Source organism: Pyrus communis, chromosome 1 (assembly GCF_963583255.1).
Source record: "Pyrus communis chromosome 1, drPyrComm1.1, whole genome shotgun sequence".
Taxonomy (NCBI): domain Eukaryota; kingdom Viridiplantae; phylum Streptophyta; class Magnoliopsida; order Rosales; family Rosaceae; genus Pyrus; species Pyrus communis.
Genome location: NC_084803.1, coordinates 28,470,440 through 28,491,153, shown reverse-complemented (window position 1 = coordinate 28,491,153; position 20,714 = coordinate 28,470,440). Strand labels below are relative to the sequence as shown.

The following is a 20,714-nucleotide window of genomic DNA, read 5'->3' as shown; positions in this document are numbered from 1 at the left end:
GTGTAAATTCTTTTTCATATCCACATAGTATTTAGTAGAAAAAATTGGCATGCTATCGTGATTGTCTGATATAATAATGAACAATATTATCTCTAAGTTTTTCTGGCGCGCAATATTATGTTAATAGATCACAATGTCACGCGAGGATAAAGTCATTCATTTTAAGTTAAGTTTGTCTAATGTTGGTGGACGCATACTTTGAATGACATAACAATTCCAATGGCTGGTCAGTTTGACTGAAGTAATAATCAATGGAGAGAGAGACGTGGGGTGGGGGGGGGACCATTTGCCCAATTATTCTATATTCTTCGTTGAAATCAAATACTCTTTATTTCACAATTCACAACCACAAGATAAAACCACCTCTCTTCTCCCTCCTCTTTCTGTTTTGCATGTTGGTAATGTTATTCTTCCCCCCACCCCTCACCCACCCACACACACACACACTCATGCATTTGTAAATTTGTTTGAGTTGGGTTTTCATCCGTTGTCCATATATGAAAGAACAAGTTGAAGAAATGAGAATTCCCCATCTGTTCAAATGCCCAATCAGTCTGGACTTGTTCAAAGATCCAGTCACTCTCTGCACAGGCCAAACCTACGACAGGTCGAGCATCGAAAAATGGCTTTCCTCAGGTAATCTCTCATGTCCTGTCACAATGCAGAAGCTTCACGATCCATCCATGGTGCCAAATCATACTCTTCGCCATTTCATCAATCAGTGGCTGGAGATGGACAACCAATTTGATCCTCATTACTTGCAGACAATTGATTATTTATCTTCACTCAAATGTGGCCTCAAATCTCGTGATGAGGGTACCTTAGAAAGCAAGGTTCAAGTGCTCAAAGAGATTCGAGCTTTCTCCCAGCTGGAATCGCCATTCAGAAATAATTTGTTGCTTCAGCTGGGATTCCTGCCTTTACTATTGGAGCTTGTGTTTGGAGGAGGAGAAGCCGAACTGAAAGAGAAACAGAAACTCCATGAAGAGTGCTACTACTATATAGATTTTGTGGAGCAAGCGCTTTGTTGCATCATAACACTGCTGCCTCTCAGCGAGTTCGAGTCACTCAATATGCTTAGAGAAGAGAATAACTTAGCATCCTTCCAAGCTTTATTCGCAAACAGCACCACCTCAATCAGGATGAGTTTGTGCCGTCTCATAGAGGCAGCATCAACGTCTCCAGAGACAAAAGGACTGTGTTCTATGTTGGGAAAGAACAACCAACTCTTGCATCAGATATTGGCTCAGCTGCTTCACCAGAACTTGAATTCGGAGGAGGATGGAGATGCTGAAATTAAAGCTGTATCAGCATTGTCTTCACTGGAAGAGAACAGAGAGTTTCTGGTCGAACAAGGCGTGGTGAATGGGCTCACTTCCTACATGATTTCTACTGTGGAAGGACACAAAAGAAACTTGGCACCGTTGGCAGTGGCCACGCTTGAGAAGCTTTTAGGACTAGAGAGTGCAAGAGAGGCAGTGATTAGTAATCCGAACGGCATTCAAGCTGTTGTTAAGATGGTTTTCAGGGTATCAGATGATCACGGAGGCAGTGATAGTGCCGTTGGCTCGCTCATAATTCTATGCAATGACTCTTTACTGGCACGGGAAGAAGCGATTAGTGGCGGAGTGTTGACTCAGTTGCTATTGCTTCTGCAGAGCCAGTGCAGTGGTCAAACAAAAACAAAGGCGAGAATGTTGCTCAAGCTCCTCAGAATCAAGTGGTCTCAGGAAGCAAACCAGCTTCTATAGCTTATGTATTACTTTCCATATGCAGACGTCAAACTATTAGATTATCAATGTGTGTAGTTCATAAAGCATTGAGATTAATGCAGGCCAACAATTTTTCTTGTTGCTAAATGATAATAGCATACAGTTTCTTGTTGTTGATGAATACGGGTTTAGTTATCGATTAAGAAAACCGAACGCTTGAATCTGTCATTTCCCTTCAGTTGGTCACAAATTCAGTAGATTTTCCGGAAAATAAATCATATGGGGGAAGAACAATCTACTTCCAGAATTATGATTCGTCAATGGATATTCGCTCCAACGCATGATGATTCATTTGCAAAGATGCGTTACGTAAGAAACTGGTGCAGGAGAAAAACAAGGGATTCTCTGTTGTTCCTGCTACAATATTTTTCTTTTGTTTTTCATATTTATGTTATTTAGGGGAGACTTTCAGAATAGTATTATTGATTCTTGCTCTTTCAGCGGCTGAAAGCTCCTTGCACTTCTCGTTTGCTCATTTAGTGCGAAGTTTTTGATGTGAGCGCTTATGGATCCGCAACAAAATCCCAATTGTTAGGCACAGGCACAAAGAATTTTTAACATGTGGAAGGCCATGGTCAAACAAAAACACTCAAGGGTAGGTAAGGTCCACATTTTACATGATGAGATGAGATGAGATGAGATGGGTGCCCCTTTTGACACAAAAGAAGGTGTTGCTACATTACCTACCAATACCAATTGCTAAACAGAAGCACTCCGTGCTTCTTTCACGAGAGTCAAAAGTTCTCCACCTCCATTTTGGGGTTCTTTTTTCACAATGACTTATAAAGTCTTTATTTTAATCTATAGAAAGGTTACTGGGCTCGTAAAGTACAATAATCCATCTTTTGTCCTCTAGATGGTCATAATTTTATAATTTTTCCATTTAACATACCTTTAATTGGTAAGTTATCCATTTCAATCCAATTATTTATATTAGACGAGCCCGTAATGTTATAATACAATCCTTATCCATTTCAATCCAATTATTTATGTCAGACGAGCCCGTAATGTTATAATACAATCCCAAACCAAACAATTTAATATGATAAGTTGAGAGAAATGATCGAAGAGCAATGATCTCAACACAACCCCTTTGTTACTTTTGGTGTTTTGATCGAATAAAGCAAAGCAGACTTTCTAGTTTTCACATACCCTTTTAGTTTTCGTTGTACAATTCCACTTATGAATGTCTGCACTTTGTACACTGACAACAAAGATGTAACAACAGTATTTAGTATTTGGTACTTGATACATAATCAAAAAGGAACGAAATGTGTGCGTAGTAAGAGCCGTAATGCTTCGGAGAGTAGAAAATAAGCGTAGATCCGGAGATTCCCAAATAGGTTAACCTTTCGAATTGCTGCGTAATTCATGGGCAGGCAAGAGACAACCTGGTGAACTAAAACATCTTTGTAGCCAGAGGAAAAGAAAGAAAAAGCGATTCCCGTGGTAGTGGCGAAAGGAATGAAAGCACCATGGCCATGGCAGGAGCTGCATTTTCTCGTATCCAGCTCAGACCACATGAAAGTATGGCCGTCCCTACACACCTGCAGTTAAATATTTGAACTACTTTGATCAAGCCTCGTTTGGTTCAATCATTCGAGTGACCCAATAAAATTTGGTAGAGTTCACAATAATACAGGAGACGGCACATTATGCAGCTTCACAAAAGACCTTACATCTTCCTAGCTCAAGTAATGCGGACCATATTACAATCTATTGCTAAATTAAAAGTTAACGGTTCCCTTATCATTAACAGTCATATTTTGATTCCGATGTGTTTATAAAAATTGTAAGTAGAGAGTGAGTGAGAGAAATGATATGATAGGCATAGCATAGCAGCTTGTTTTCAGAGTGAGTTAATAAATTATACACGCTGAGCCTGCAGTTCCCTCCCTTTCAACAACTCCAAGGCATCCGATGTTCTATGAGAAATCGCATCCCTTGCGTCTCTCTCAGCAGCGCTCATCGGGTTGAATCTTGTGAGAGCAGAAGAAGTGACACCAGAAGGGGTTGCTGAATTTACATTCATACTGTTGGAATAACTACAACTAGCTTTACTTGGGAGCAGAAAAGTAGCTAAGGGAGAGACGAGAACCTGGCGCCTGCTCAGCAATGGCAACCTTAGGTTTGCTGATTGAGTTGAGGAGGAGGAAGAAGAAGAAGTGGATGCCTTAAATCAGGATAGGGATCGGACACCATCGTACCGATAAAATTATGGCTTGTTTGGAACAGCTTATTTAAGAAGCACTTATGTTTAAATGCACTTTCAGTTGAAGCACTTTTATTAGAAGCACATTGAAATTTTTAATAAAAATGCAAATGCTTTGGGAAAGATACTTAAAAAGTGTTTTTTTGATCCTAGGAACACTTCAATTTCTTTTATGTCAAACCGCCATGCATTTTTACTGATCTGAAAGTACTTTTAATTATTTTAAAATGTACTTTCAAACAGGCCCCTAGACTAGGATACTTAGTGCAAAGTTCTTTCGAGACAACTGCCAAATGAACAACACTGATCTCTACTTACATTTTGTTATTACAAACAATATTATTACTCTAAGCTACACTGAAAAAAGGAAGAGAGAGAGAGTTTATACTCGGAATGGTATGAGTTGAAGAGAAATTGCCCCATATGCCTTACAATTTTTATTTTAGTTTTGTATGCTTCGTTCATGTTGCCACAATCAGGTAATATCAAAGTGGGAATATATTAAATATGAATTGTGTTTGTACGCACAAATTAGTCCCATAGGAAACAAAAAAAAATGCGGAAGAAATCAGATGAGCTATATTTTACAAGAGATTTGCACTTCATAGAATGAGAATAATTCCTTCTGGAGTGACAAAGGGACCAATTTAGTGCCAATTAGAGATCTGAAATGCACTAGTTTGAGACAAGTGAGTAAGCTTCAGCAACATCCGCTCGTCGATGCGTCAGCCTGCGGCAGTTTCTCCTTAAAGATGTTATTCTTCTTCACCCCTTTAGACCCCTCGGCTAAGAGACTGGGAGTATCCAGAATCTGCATATACATAGTTACAATTATCAGGCCATCATTTAATTTGAGCTACCATTCTTTTTGGATAGTAAGATTATCAGGCATTCAACCTACGTCTAATTAATCTACCATAATTCTTTTAAGCAAGTTCTATCAAAGTTTCCTTTCCATTGTTACAATGCAAACAGTTGCATATTCAGTCTTATTTTTTTCTTTTCCTAGATATTTATTCTCAACGCATGAGTTCCACGGGTTAGTGCAGACACAATAAATGGGACTACAAATTCAAAGGTCTTGTTAGCAAAAAGAAATAGTAACTGAAAAGGTCTCTGAACCTTTAAAACAAGCTCTTCAAAGCACTGCTGCACATTAACTCGAGTTTTAGCACTGCATTCAATAAAGAGGCACCCAGATTCCCTGGCGAAATTTATTCCCTCTTTCTTTGTTACAACCCTGTCACTTTCCTGGAAAATAAGGACCGATCTGAATAAGTATTAAATAAGCAAAAGGCGTCAAAACAAGATAGTATAATGGTCCAAGGCCATCGACAATTTGGTGCTTGGAAAAATAAGGACCTCAGATCAACTTGATCTGCAATCTTGCCTGTCTTTATTTACTTATATGTCCACCAAACTTGCATACCAAGTGCCTAACAAGTAAGGGAAATCCAAAATAGAAAACCAGACAGCTTGTGGTAATCTAACAATAGCACGAGACATAATAGGGATTGAAAAAAAAATACACAGAGAATTTAAAATCAAAATCAAACGACGAGGTGGAACAGCCTCTAAAACCCTCATTTTGCATGTAAAAGTAGCACACGACAGAATAGGTTGCAGTTCATAAACCAGAAAATGAATACGTTATTTCCAACTAGAACTACCATGAAAATCTGATTTAAAGAGTTCCAGTAATCTGTTTATCCTCTTAGAGAGAATGACCATGTTTTGAACCTTTACCCCTTCTTTAACTACAAACTAATATGCAAGGTACAAGCAAATTTAATATGTTAACAATGTGAGCATATGAAACAGATATCTGCAATGCCTACTTATGAAAGCGTGCACTGTAATTGCACTCACAATGAACCAACAAATATTTCATGGCCCCCCAAAATGATTGAACAATAAGCTTACTTCTCCAGAGAAATTTAAATTGGAACCTTGGAATACCTTATCAACTTTGTTCCCAACAAGCATCTTGATGCAGTCTTGATTTGTTGAGTAGAGTTCTATTTCTTTTGCCCATACATCACAAAGGTTTGTAAATGTTTCTCGCCTTGTTACATCATAAACTGTTGGAGTAATAAAAACCAAATGAATACTTTTAAGAAAATAATTCCTTAATCAGACCCTAGCAAGTTCCAAATAATTTTAGACTTAATGAGCCACTCTAACATGGGCATCGGTATAACCTTATAGGTTACTATTACCCTTGAATCACCACAAATGACTAATGCGTTAAAGTTCTTTAGGAGATACAAATGATAAACACGCTATGTTTCATCTAAAATTCTAAATGCAATTCGAGCCCAAACAAAATTTGTTCGAATAACTACATTTAAATGATAAATATGCTACCTTTCATCTAAATGCAATTTTTTTAATACAATCCAAATGCAATTAGAAGATAAACATTCACTTTGGTAGCACAAGACTAAGACCATTTGCCCAAATCTTACAATACAGACTTTTAATTCTAGAACAAAACATCCACCATGGTGAAAACAATCAGTATATAATAAAATAAATAAATATAACGTGAAAGTGTTAATGTCAAAGAGTCAATTTAGGAATCAATTCTTTTATTTCTTAGCAACTCAAGGTCTTTAAGTTTTCTAAAAGAGTCGTATTACGTAATGTGTCCTTTAGGATTTTAATGAGTCTTGAGTGTTCTATTTGAAGCCTCTAACTAAAGGGTATTTCTTGCAACCATATTAGGCTTGAAGGAGTGCTTGGCATAGGTGCTTTATATTTGAACCCTAAAAGAAGGTATTTCTTGTAAAGAAAATCAGAATACAACAACAACAACAAAGCCTTATCCCACTAAGTGGGGTCGACTATATGAATCCTAGAACGCCACTGCACTTGGTTTTGTTCCAAGTCTTCCATTAGATCCAAGTACTCCAAGTCTTTTCTTAGAGTCTCTTTCCAAGTCTTTCTAGGTCCTCTACCCCTTTGGCCCTAAGCCTTTGCCTCGTAACCGCATCTTCTAACCAGAGTGTTTGTAGGTCTTCGTTTCACATGTCCAAACCACCGTGACTGATTTTCTCTCATCTTATCTTCAATTTCAGTTACTGCTACTTTACCTCGGATATCCTCATTCCTAATCCTATCATTTCTCGTGTTCCCACATATCCACAAGGCATTCTCATCTCCGCTACAGACTTACGCTTTTATTAAGCTTTAATACTCTTTGTCTTAGGCATTCCCTTGAGCTTTAGTGCATACGACAGTTGCACAACATAGTCGATGTCCTCTTTCACTTCATCCATTCAGTTTGTATTCTATGGTTGAGGTCTCCATCCAATTCTCAATTTTTCTGCAAGATAGATCCAAGACAGCGAAAGCATTCGCTCTTTGGTACTTTCTGATCTCTAGTACTCACCCCTAACGCATTTGAACCTTTGTTCCCACTGAACTTGCACTCTATATACTTTGTCTTTGACCTACTTAGGCGAAGAACTTTAGATTCGAACACTTACCGCCAAAGGTTAAGCTTCGCATTTACTCCCTCCTGAGTTTCATCTATCAACACTATATAGTCTAGAAAAAGCATACACCAAAGAATATCATCTTGAAGATGTCTCGTTAACTCATCCATTACCAATGTAAAATGGTAAGGACTTAAAGATGAGCCTTGATGTAACCCTACAGTTATGGGAAAGTTTTCAGTTTGTCTTTCATGAGTTCTTATGGCAGTCCTTATTCTATCATACATATCCTTTACAGCTTGGATATATGCTACTCATACTCCTTTCTTCTCTAAAATCCTCCAAAGAATTGGAATGGGATATGGAAATTGTGCTGTTAAAAGCTTGGTTCCTTGAAATCTTTCATTTTGTATGTATTGGTTCCTTGAAATCGCCTCCTTAACTATCTTCTCCATTTGTACTCTCCATTCTCAAATTTATCGACCTTTATGTAACTCCAAAACTTTCTTTTCTCCAAATCTTTCCTGGTTACTAATATCTTCAAAGCACACTATGATTGTAGGCAGCGCCCACCATGCAATGTCCTACATAAGAAAGAGCACCAGAACTCTCACATGCACTATATATACGAAATTGCACAGATCTGTTGCATTTTTTTGTTTTTCAAGATAAACCTCTATAGCACCCTCTTAAAACTTGTTGGGTTTGGAAGTTAGATACTACTAGCCTCTTGCCACACACGTACACTGCAATTGGCCTTTCTATGTTAGATTATGTCTTTTAGATTTTTTATTTAAAAAACTGATTTATATTTTTTTTATTACAAAACTATTCAAAAAAAAGGAAATGAAGCAAAGCCATGAACTACCCACTATGTGGATTGGTTTTTATTTTAAATGTTTTCATTCAAAATGTCATGAATTTATTATTTTGTCCCTCATTAATTAGATGATAATGTATTGAATTTTTAATTTGTGGAGGGTATTTTCTGGTATTTCAAATGCTTCACCATTTTGCTGCTCTCACTTTATATACAGAGAAGAAGCACCCTCTTTTTGCTAAAAAATAATCGTAGTGAAAATTTAGTCATGTTTGATCAACAACAGTGCCTCACTTATTTTCTCACATTCAACATAAACAATATGATAACCATTAAATCGCCATATATTACATTAAAATCCGCTAATCAACATTTTCAAACAAGATTTTGATTTATCAATTTTGAACATAATTAGATCACTCAGACAAATAGTATCCTATTTGCAACACACACATCAAAATTCAAGAACAGAGGCAGTATCCTATTTGCAACAATGCAATAAATCGTTATCTGCAGTTTTCACTTGAAAGAATAATAAAACCAGGCGTAGGTAACACTTACCCATAATGATTCCTTGTGCACCTCTGTAATATGAACTTGTCAAGGTTCTAAATCTCTCCTGACCAGCTGAGTAAATAAACATTTAGAACATGTTAGAAATAGCAGTTCAAACGCTCCTCTTTACTTAAAAAAGTGGTGAAGGATAGCTATGAAAATCCAATTTACAATAAAATTGAACGCTAAGCAAAAGAAGCAATGAAGGATATCGAATGTCAAGTTAAATATTGCTTTGATAACAAAATGATGACATGGAGAAAGTCTCAATGTCAAGCAGAATACAAAGGTGAACTGTGGCAAAACTCCAGTAATTTTTATCACATCAATTAAATGGAGTTCAACCATTTATATTAAATCTTCAGCCACTCTTCTGATTCATTCCCAACTCGAAATAATCTTATTTGTGCTTTGAAACCACATGTGGTTGCACAAGAACGCTTGAACAACTTAAGTTCAAAGTAATAACAATATTCACATAAAACAAAACGCTTGCTTCTACAGTTATGCCAAGAAATAAAATATTAACAAATGGGGGGAAGGAGGGAATGATAATAAAAGTACTCCCAATCAAAACTAGGTTGGTTTGATCAAAAATACACTAAGAAAAATAAAAATTAACCAACAGAAATTTACAAATGACAATATAGATATAGCGACTTAGTTACTATGACAGCCATATTATCTTTAAGATGATGAGTAACAACAACCGGCAATCAATACTATCACTGGCAACACAGCAGAAAAAAGAATAACCAGAAGTGTATCGAAGTTCTTATATCATTATTTACATTCTGAAACTTTGATCCCTTGAACAAGAAAGGACTAGACGGGCCTGTGCTCAACAAATAAAGACCAGTAAAACGATGAATCACATTACAGTGATCTACATATATCCTAAATCCTTTAGAAACACTACATTTTCGACTTAATTCAATCGTTTCTTTTTGTAAATAATCCAAAATTTCCAAAAGTTATCCTCCAAAATGTGGGTAAATGACACATTCAAAGGGCCCCAAATCAAATCACAAGAAGGGGCATCTAGAAATATAAAAATCTCCAAAACAAAATTAGCAAGAAAAGCAGCGAGTGAATTGGGATTTACCTGTATCCCAAATTGCAAGCTTGAGTTTTTTGCCTCCGAGAGTAACATATTTGACCTTAAAATCAACACCTGCAACCACCAAAAGGAAACAATGAAGAATCTGCGAAGAAAAACAATACGACGGAAGAAATTGAAACGAAGAAATTGGGAATGCAAACCGATGGTAGGCGAAAGGTCTTCGAAGGAATCGGAGGTGAAGCTGAGGAGAAGACTGCTCTTGCCGACGCCTGAGTCGCCGATCATCAAGAGCTTGAACAAGTAATCGAACTCCGCCGCTTGATTCGAAACCACCGCCGACTCCATTTCTCTCTCTCTCTCTCTCTCTCTCTCTCTCTCTCTATTCAATGTTCTATTTCCACATTCAATGCTGCAATGCAATGCCAAGATCCAATGATCTATCAATCGAACAATCGAACAACCGAGGATGCAACCGTAATTCCGCACTTAATACATACATACTAATTGGTCATTATGGCCTAAGAATAAAATATTACTGCTGTATGCTTATTTAACACAAGAATTAAAAATAGAGGTGCATTTCATATTACGGTTTAGTGGTATTTTTTTAATTTATAAGTGACTTGGGGACACATGTCAAGGGATACAATCTCATTATTATCATATCAATCAAGAGCTACTAGCAGTCGATAAATAGTTACACAAATTAAGTGTAGTGCTTTGCACAATCAAGACATCATTATTACAACTAGACAAAATAGCAGAAAAAGGAACAACATAATCCGTAGGTGAATAGCCTAACTACCATGTCCACTTATCTGGCCCAAAAGTTACCTTTGGTCTCACTATGTCCTCAATGGATTGAAAAACAAAGTGTGAGTGGATCGAACATTTATCTAGTTAAAAACATTTTGAACACAATAACCCTTGTTTTGGAAAACAAATATAATTTGAAAACTACATATGGTATCTACTAATATATAGTATTCACAACAAGAATTCCAAAGTAATCACATCATCACAATCATCGATCAATACACGTAACATAAACACCTCATATCTATATCAAAACAATAATACTAGCATCAACCAGTATAGTATAGTCGTATAGTATAGCAAGCAGGTGGAAAGGCATTAGTCAATCATTAGCTAGCATCAACTAGCCATCTAGTATCTACTAGAAACATCAGTATTTGCAAATAACCGACGACCTTAGCTAGCTATACGAAACATATGTGCATGTGCATGATAAGCATGTATTCATAGGTATAGAAAGCACGACACATCGCTAGACTCATTGCCTATCTCTAGTTTAACCTCTTTGGGACTTGTGAACACAATACCTTAACTTAATTAAGCATTTCTTGATATTTAACCAAACTATGTCTGAAACTACTATTTAGACAACGAATTTGCACAAACGGATAACACCATGTGATTCAAGACGTCGAAAAACCTTATGTAGGTCTTGGGTCCCTCACACGCCGTCACATGTGGAGGTGTAAGAACTACAGGCCCAAACCGATGCCTTATATCGCACTATTCCATTCTTCTCATTACATTTCCTTACAAAAACCCGCTTGTAGCAAACAAACGTCACATGTGGAGGTGTAGGAACTACAGGCCCAAACGATTTACGTTTCTCAAGTTCAACTTGGATTGCTTCTTTCCAGTTTGACCAATCAGGTCTATGTTGACATTCACCAATGGAGCGTTGTTCAATGCCATCGCTCAGCATCATATTAGTAGCTAATCTGTATGCAAATGCATCGTCAACTATCATCATATTCGTCTCTTCCAAGATGCTTTTGTAATCTAGAATAACCTCATGTGTTGGAATGGTTGAGTAAGCGATGGTCAGATTCAAACTAGTTTCACTAGTTGAAGTCGTGGGCTTCCTCTTTCGGGGTTGTAAATCCTTTGAACTAATAGGTATGCCACGCTTCAAGGTATAAGTAAATGATTAGTTAGCTGTCAATGTACTGGGCTATGCAACCAATTATCCTTCGAGGACAGCTTGTCATTCAGGCACAATGCTTAACATACGTTAAGTACACCTATCCTTCCATGCGTGTTTGCAATGGGTATATGTGATATCATCACCTTTGCTAGATCAGTAAAAACAACAGGTATGCTTTAAGCAACCCTCTGTTGATCTAAATATGATGCATCAATTTCAAATTGTGCAGTGCAGGGATCCACGACAATTCATGGTGTTGCTCAGGAACGTTAACATTCTTATCTCCCCCTATTAACGAGAAGACTATCTTATCAAAGTGACAATTCGCAAAATGCGTGCAAAATTGCATAGCCTTCAGCAAATACTGAAAACTTGGTATTCATGACCAAGGTCCGAGCAATCACTTGAAGGCGCTTAATGAACACTTTTGCGAAGCCATTTTTGATGTGAACATAGGATATTGGATGTCTAACTTCAATCCTAATTGACATGCAATCATTGTCGAAAGTCTGCAAACTAAACTCTTCAGCATCATGCAGTCGAATCGACTTAATTTGTGCTAGACGTTTCGCAAATGTAGCAATGCGTGTGAATAGTAGGCAAACATATGACCAACGTGTCGATGTATCAACCAACATCATAAATATTTAAATGGTCTACATGTTGGCTGGATAGGTCCACAAATATCCTCTTGAATCCTTTGAAGAAACTTCAGGGGGTTGTGACTAAGCTTTGTTTTGGCAGGTTGAGTAATCAATTTCCCCAAAAAGCAAGTTTGACATGATGTATGTCCAGGAATGAGTTTCAAACTTCTGGTAAGCGGGTACTCGAGTGATACTTTGAGGATACAACACATCATATATCTTCCTAAATGTCCCAAATGGCCATGCCAAAACAAGGAAATACTTTGGAACCTGGGCTCCTAGCCGACCACGTGGTGGGCCACTGGCCTTCACAGCTCATATGGTTGTAATATACAATCCATTCGGAAAGAGTTCCATCTTCTCATGAATATTGTGAAGTCTAAACTTAGTTCATGTACGCTTATTAGATCTTTGTTGCTTAGATTTCTTATGCATTTTGACAATGAAGTTGTCCTGTCAGAATTGCTAGCTATTTTTATGCGAGCTAAGCATGAAATTTAAGGCAGCCCACATGGGCTAATATACACCTTTTATACGGGATTAAGCTTTTGCCATTAAGATGCTTAGATTGTTTTTACATTTGACAAGTGTCTTTTTATACTCTTGTCTACAACAATCAAAGGTTTTTTGTTATAAGGTTAGAGGATTTCATTTCCTCATTTAGACATATTAGGTTTTAAAGAATGCTTTTAAGCTCCCCAACCTCCTCTCTTATTCTTCATCTAAAACCCTAGTTGCATACTTTTTTCATGCCTTTAATCTTGTGCTAACTCACCCACATCATCATTGAAAATAGATGTGTGTATGGATTCTTTGTTAGTTTCTTCTTCCAACTGTTTGAACGGAGAAACTTACTTATCATATTTGAATCCATAGTTTCATATTATCTTTCTCTCATCGCATCGTTTGAAAGTTCGTGCTTCGTCTCGGTGCCACAAGGTGATCAGCTCAACGAATTGAGCTGCCCTCTGAAGGAATAATTTGTGAAAAAAGGTTCATTTGAGCAACATCTATGCATGCAATTAACAATTAAAGGCAGAATCATGCTTGTATGCACTCAAAAATAAAACTTTACCCATGAAATTCAAGGCCTAGTATTTATGGTGAACCAAGACTTAACTCAAATCTTAAATAAAAGAGTTGAGAAACTTTTATATCTTTGAAGCACCTCTTTGCTTAGCAAAGGACATTCACCCATGTGAGGGCCTTCTTTCCGTAGTCTCCTTGCTCCTTGGCTCCATGGATGTGGATGGAGGAACTTTGCTTCTTAGCTCCATGACTTCTTGGATATGGATGAAGGAATGGATTCTCCAAGTTCCCAAGAAAGGGAACCTCTAAGTTTCCACACCAAGGAGAGCATTGAGGAAGAGATGAGTGACCTAGGAAGAAATGGATGCTAGTCCATTCTTCCTAGGGTGGCCGGCCTCCTAAGAGAAGAGAGAGTTTTTGGTGTTTTTCTATTCTTTCTAGAAAACCCTTATGAGGGAATAGTTATAATTTCCTTTCTATAGCCACTTACTTTGAGTGGCATAGTTGAAATTAAAACCAATTCTCCCTCACACTCTTTATGACCGGCCATGTAGGTTCATCGGACTTTCATGCCCTTTGTGTTTTCAAGTTGTCATGCAACTTCAGTTATTGGACTTGAAATTTGAAGCCCATTGGGCTTTAAGGCCCAAAACTAACTCGAGTTCTAAAACGAACGTATTCGTTTGATTAATTAACATATTAATTAATACTAACCATAAATAATTAAACCATTTTAAAAATGGCTGAGTAGTAAGCATAGACAATGGATATCTTTATGTTATCCATAGAAGCAACCTTGAGAATAATGACATCACCATTGTACATGATTCTCAATCATGTGGTTCGATCTCTCATTTGAGTTCGGATCTTGATGAGACCTTGATTCCCTGGCTTGAGCTATCGCCCCATTAGTGTCATAGTGTGGGTACACTAGGGACACTTTATGGTTGAAACCTAATGGAGAGTGATAGGAGCATATTTATGCGACTTAGTTAGCTTGTTTTCTTGCATTTACATAGTTAGTTTCTATTTATTATAGTGATTTAAGCTATTTTCGTGTGTTTGTAGGTTTAAATGGCAAAAAATTGAATTTTGGTGCATTTTAGAGCAATTTTGGGCTAGAATAGATAGCTTGCATATGGAGAAAGGTGGATGGACGAATTTGAAATCAAAAGAGGCTAGGAACATGCTACAAATCTAGAGAAACAAATTCAAGACAAATAAGATAAGGAAAGAGCAAGAAACATGGAACCTTATCTAAACTATCTTATCGTATCCAAACCTTATTCAACCTTATCTTATCTTATCCTATCCTAATCTTTTGCTACTTTAATTCCAGCTACAAGGGGGAGTTCTTTTCAAACTTGGACACATAAAAACCTATTTCTAGAAGACCTATCTCTTTCTATAAGCCTTGCCACACCCCCTATCCTTATTCTCTTTGGTTTTTGATTTCTAGATGGCCTTTTCCTTGTGGATTTGGAGTGTTTAATTCTTCTCCAAAACAATGACTCTATGCCCTGTGTTTTAGCCCTATAAATACTACATTCTACCACAACCCATCTCTCACCACAATTGACACCACACAACCATCAATCACAGAAATCACCCTTATGCCGCAGCATAGCAAGGAGAAAGGAGAATAGAGCCTTAGCCGTGCCATCACATTCAAGCTTAGAGTGCTGGAACGTTCTTAGGTGTATTCTATCTTTTGCTTTCAATGTTTAATTTAATTTATCTTTGTTTAAGTGCAAACATGAGGAACTAAACTTGTTTTAGCTAGAGGTGGATTCAAAGCCATGAACATATATGTGATATGAATTGATTTCCTCCTGTTATTGTTTCATAAAACATGAATACGATTTACTTATCTGTTTGATTGATAACATATTCTTTTATGTTGATTAAGGATGCATACTTAGTTTGCATGCATGAATTTGATGCTAAAATATAAGGGAATTTCACCTAATAGTTATGAACTTATATTTACAAGTAGTGGAGGTTGCTAGTCACAATCGTGTTAAGTAAATCCATGGCAGGAGTATCATGCAGTTCATAGTTACGAATGCCTTGTCAATGCTTATGATTTTCACAAGCTTAATGATCTTTGATTGTATCTCTATTATGATGTTCATGTAGGGAACTATTGAAGAATAATTTGGTTGCCGATGCGTTGTCCATCCAATTCAATGACTTAAGGAAAATCTGAGGGGTTAATTAGTGTTGTTGACGATTAATCTGGGGCATTGTTATTCATGGTTTATAGGAATAATAACTGGAAATCGATTTGTGTGCATATGTGTCATGTGTGGAGATGAACCCTCTAGCTAGCCATTCACTCATATTTCACCCAATTTTGTCCAAATTGTTTAGAGTCTTTAAATCTATTTGTTTTTACTTCAATTTCGTCAAAAACCCAATCCCCTTTACTTTGTTGTGTCAAATTAGTTAGAATCTGTCCCCATTTAGTATTTTGAATCTTTTTAGTTTAATTTTCATCCAAATCACTTTCTAGTACCTGTTTTGAGTCAATTTAACTTAGTTTGTGTGTTTTGAGTCTATTTAGCTTGTTTTGAGTTGTTAGAGTCAAGTTTTCTGTTTTTGAGTCTAGTTTAGTGTTTTAGAGTTTAAATTGTGTAGATTAGCATCCCTTTTAATCCCCGGCCTAGAACGATCCCTACTTACACATACTACAATTATAGGGTTTAATTTGTGTGCTATCTTTTACCACCAGAGAGTTCATAAATGAACTTTCCCATCCAAATAACATTGTTGTAAGCTTCTATATGGCGATATATTTTGCATGCATTATGGAACACACTAAAGTCATTATTTATAACGTTTCCACCCAAATATCTTTTTAGTCATAATAAAGAGATATCCAATTATCTCTTCATTCATTATGAAGAGTTCATTGTGAAGAGACATCCAATGATGGATACAATATTAGATTCATAATCTAATACATTTACGCTTCCATTGCGTTACTTTAATTCTTCCTCATTCTTAAGGAATATATCCTTTAATATTTCTTAAATACTTAAAGATTTACTTGACAGTTGCCATGGTTCTGATCTTGGGCTTGCACTGATACTGTCTTGTACCGATCTTGGTACAACTCATATCAACGTTTTTCATACAATATGAAATATGTAAATCACCTTTCTATGTATGTATAAAGGATTCTATTTACGCATTATGCTTCTTTGGGAGTCAAAAGGGTACATTCTATCATATCCCAGTCGACTCCACCGTAGCACAATGTTATTCGCTTTGGGCTTACCATTCCCTCACGGTTTTGTTTATAGGAACTCACGAGCAACTTCCCAGTGGGTCACCTACTGGAACTCCGAAGTTAAGCGAGTTTGGGCGAGAGCAATCCTAGGATAGGTGACCCACTAAGAAGTTGCTCGTGAGTTCCCAGAAACAAAACCATCAGGGAATGGTAAGCCCAAAGCGGACAATATCGTGCTATGGCGGAGTCGAGATTGGGATGTGACAGAATGGTATCAGAGTGACTCTGCCGTTCGATGCAGATGTGAAGATGAGGATGTCGGGTTCCCCTTAAGTGAGGTGGATTGTCAGATCCCACATCGACCAATGGAGAGGGGGTGATGTGCCTTATATGTACATGCTCCCTTCCCTATAGCACATTGTAACATCCCACATCGACCAATAGAGAAGGAGTGATGTGCTTTACATGTACATGTTCATCTTCTTATAGCACGAGGCTTTTTAGGAACTCATTAGCTTCGGATTCCATAAGAACTCCAAAGTTAAGCGAGTTCGGGCGAGAACATTCCTAGGATGGGTGACCCTACTGGAAAGTTCTCGTCTGAGTTCCCAAAAACAAAACCGTAAGGGTATGGCTAGGGCCCACATCTTAGTCTCGACTTCACCGTAGCAATTTATTGTTTGCTTTAGGCTTACCATTCCTTCACAAATTTGTTTCTAGGAACTCAGACAAGAACCTTCTAGTGGGTTACCCATCCTAGGATTGCTTTCGCCCATACTCGCTTAACTTTGGAGTTCCTATGGAATCCAAAGCCAATGAGTTCCCAAAAGTCCTCGTACTATAAGAAGGGGAACATGTACATATAAGGCACGTCACCCCCTCTCCGCTGGTCGATGTGGGATGTTACAATGTGCTATAGGGAAATGAGCATGTACATATAAGGCACATCACCCTATCTCTATTGGTCGATATGGGATCTTATAATCCACCCCACTTAAGGGAAACCCGGCATCCTCGTCTTCACATCTGCACCGAACGGCAGAGTAACTTTGATACCATTCTGTCACATCCAAGTCGTCCATATCTTAGTCTTGACTCTGCCATAGCACTTTGTTGTCTGCTTTAGGCTTACCATTCCTTCATGGATTTGTTTCTAGGAACTCAAACAAGAACCTCCCAGTGGGTCACCCATCCTAGGATTGCTCTCGCTCGAACTCACTTAACTTCAGAGTTCCGATGGAATCTGAAGCTAATGAGTTCCCAAAATGCCTCGTGCTATAAGAATGAGAGCATGTACATATAAGGCATATCACCTCCTCTCCGTTGGTCGATGTGGGATGTTACAATGTGCTATAGGGAAGGGAGCATGTACATATAAGGCACATCACCCCATCTCCATTGGTCGATGTGGGATCTTATAATCCACCCCACTTAAGGGGAACCCGACATCCTCGTCTTCACATCTACACCGAACGGCAGAGTAACTCTGATACCATTCTGTCACATCCCACTCGTCCATATCTCAGTCTCGACTCCGCCATAGCACTTTATTGTCTGCTTTGGGCTTACCATTCCTTCATGGATTTGTCTCTAGGAACTCAGATAATAACCTCCTAGTGGGTCACCCATCCTAGGATTGCTCTCGCTTGAACTCGCTTAACTTTGGGGTTCCTATGGAATCTGAAGCCAATGAGTTCCCAAAAGGCCTCGTGCTATAAGAAGGGGAACATATACATATAAGGCAAATCACCCTCTCTTCGGTGGTCGATGTGGGATGTTACAATGTGCTATAGGGAAGGGAGCATGTACATACAAGGCACATCACCCCATCTCTACTGGTCGATATGGGATCTTATAATCCACCCCACTTAAGGGAAACCCGGCATCCTCGTCTTCACATCTGCACCGAACGGCAGAGTAACTCTGATACCATTCTGTCACATCCAAGTCGTCCATATCTCAGTCTTGACTCTGCCATAGCACTTTATTGTCTGCTTTAGGCTTACCATTCCTTCATGGATTTGTTTCTAGGAACTCAAACAAGAACCTCCCAGTGGGTCACCCATCCTAGGATTGCTCTCGCTCGAACTCGCTTAACTTCAGAGTTCCGATGGAATCTGAAGCTAATGAGTTCCCAAAATGCCTCGTGCTATAAGAATGAGAGCATGTACGTATAAGGCATATCACCTCCTCTCCGTTGGTCGATGTGGGATGTTACAATGTGTTATAGGGAAGGGAGCATGTACATATAAGGCACATCACCCCATCTCCATTGGTCGATGTGGGATCTTATGATCCACCCCACTTAAGGGGAACCCGGCATCCTCGTCTTCACATCTGCACCGAACGGCAAAGTAACTCTGATACCATTTTGTCACATCCCAGTCGTCCATATCTCAGTCTCGACTCCGCCGTAGCACTTCATTGTCTGCTTTAGGCTTACCATTCCTTCATGGATTTGTTTCTAGGTACTCAGAAAAGAACCTCCCTGTGGGTCATCCATCCTAGGATTGCTCTCACTCGAAATCGCTTAACTTCAGAGTTCTGATGGAATCTGAAGCTAATGAGTTCCCAAAAGGCCTCCTGCTATAAGGAGGGGAGCATGTACATATAAGCCATATCACCCTCTCTTCACTGGTCGATGTGGGATGTTACAATGTGCTATAAGGAAGGGAGCATGTATATATAAGGCACATCACCCCATCTCCATTGGTCGATGTGGGATCTTATAATCCACCCCACTTAAGGGGAACCCGACATCCTCGTCTTCACATCTACACCGAACGGCAGAGTAACTCTGATACCATTCTGTCACATCTCACTCGTCCATATCTCAGTCTCGACTCCACCGTAGCACTTTATTGTCTGCTTTGGGCTTACCATTCCTTCATGGATTTGTCTCTAGGAACTCAGATAATAACCTCCTAGTGGGTCACCCATCCTAGGATTGCTCTCGCTCGAACTCGCTTAACTTTGGAGTTCCTATGGAATCTGAAGCCAATGAGTTCCCAAAAGGCCTCGTGCTATAAGAAGGGGAACATGTACATATAAGGCAAATCACCCTCTCTTCGCTGGTCGATGTGGGATGTTACAATGTGCTATAGGGAAGGGAGCATGTACATACAAGGCACATCACCCCATCTCTACTGGTCGATATGGGATCTTATAATCCACCCCACTTAAGGGAAACCCGGCATCCTCGTCTTCACATCTGCACCGAACGGCAGAGTAACTCTGATACCATTCTGTCACATCCAAGTCGTCCATATCTCAGTCTTGACTCTGCCATAGCACTTTATTGTCTGCTTTAGGCTTACCATTCCTTCATGGATTTGTTTCTAGGAACTCAAACAAGAACCTCCCAGTGGGTCACCCATCCTAGGATTGCTCTCGCTCGAGCTCGCTTAACTTTAGAGTTCCGATGGAATCTGAAGCTAATGAGTTCCCAAAAGGCCTCGTGCTATCAGAATGAGAGCATGTACATATAAGACATATCACCTCCTCTCCGTTGGTCGGTGTGGGATGTTACAATGTGCTATAGGGAAGGGAGCATGTTCATATAAGGCACATCACCCCATCTCCATTGGTCGATATGGGATCTTATGATCCACCCCACTTAAGGGGAACCCAGCATCCTCGTCTTCACATCTGCACCGAACGGCAAAGTAACTCTGATACCATTTTGTCACATCCCAGTCGTCCATATCTCAGTCTCGACTCCGCCGTAGCACTTCATTGTCTGCTTTAGGCTTACCATTCCTTCATGGATTTGTTTCTAGGTACTCAAACAAGAACCTCCCTGTGGGTCACCCATCCTAGGTTTGTTCTCACTCGAACTCGCTTAACTTTAGAGTTCCGATGGAATCTGAAGCTAATGAGTTCCCAAAAGGCCTCCTGCTATAAGGAGGGGAACATGTACATATAAGCCACATCACCCTCTCTTCGCTGGTCGATGTGGGATGTTACAATGTGCTATAGGGAAGG

The 20,714-nt window shown here is 38.7% G+C and overlaps 2 protein-coding genes across 2 annotated transcripts; one reads left to right on the top strand and one right to left on the bottom strand.

Moving 5' to 3' along the window:
* The first annotated feature begins 497 nt into the window (after window positions 1-497).
* On the top strand, window positions 498-1,828 carry LOC137731864 (U-box domain-containing protein 26-like). Its single transcript, XM_068471110.1, has one exon. The coding sequence runs from the start codon at window positions 498-500 to the stop codon at window positions 1,749-1,751; it is 1,254 nt and encodes a 417-aa protein (XP_068327211.1). The 3' UTR covers window positions 1,752-1,828.
* A 2,636-nt stretch (window positions 1,829-4,464) lies between these two features.
* LOC137740924 (ras-related protein RABC1-like) lies at window positions 4,465-10,283 on the bottom strand. Its single transcript, XM_068480733.1, has 6 exons — window positions 10,063-10,283; window positions 9,905-9,973; window positions 8,806-8,871; window positions 5,944-6,065; window positions 5,107-5,235; window positions 4,465-4,795 (listed from the first exon to the last, which is right to left on the bottom strand). The coding sequence occupies exons 1-6, from the start codon at window positions 10,205-10,207 to the stop codon at window positions 4,685-4,687; spliced, it is 642 nt and encodes a 213-aa protein (XP_068336834.1). The 5' UTR covers window positions 10,208-10,283; the 3' UTR covers window positions 4,465-4,684.
* Window positions 10,284-20,714: the final 10,431 nt, after the last annotated feature.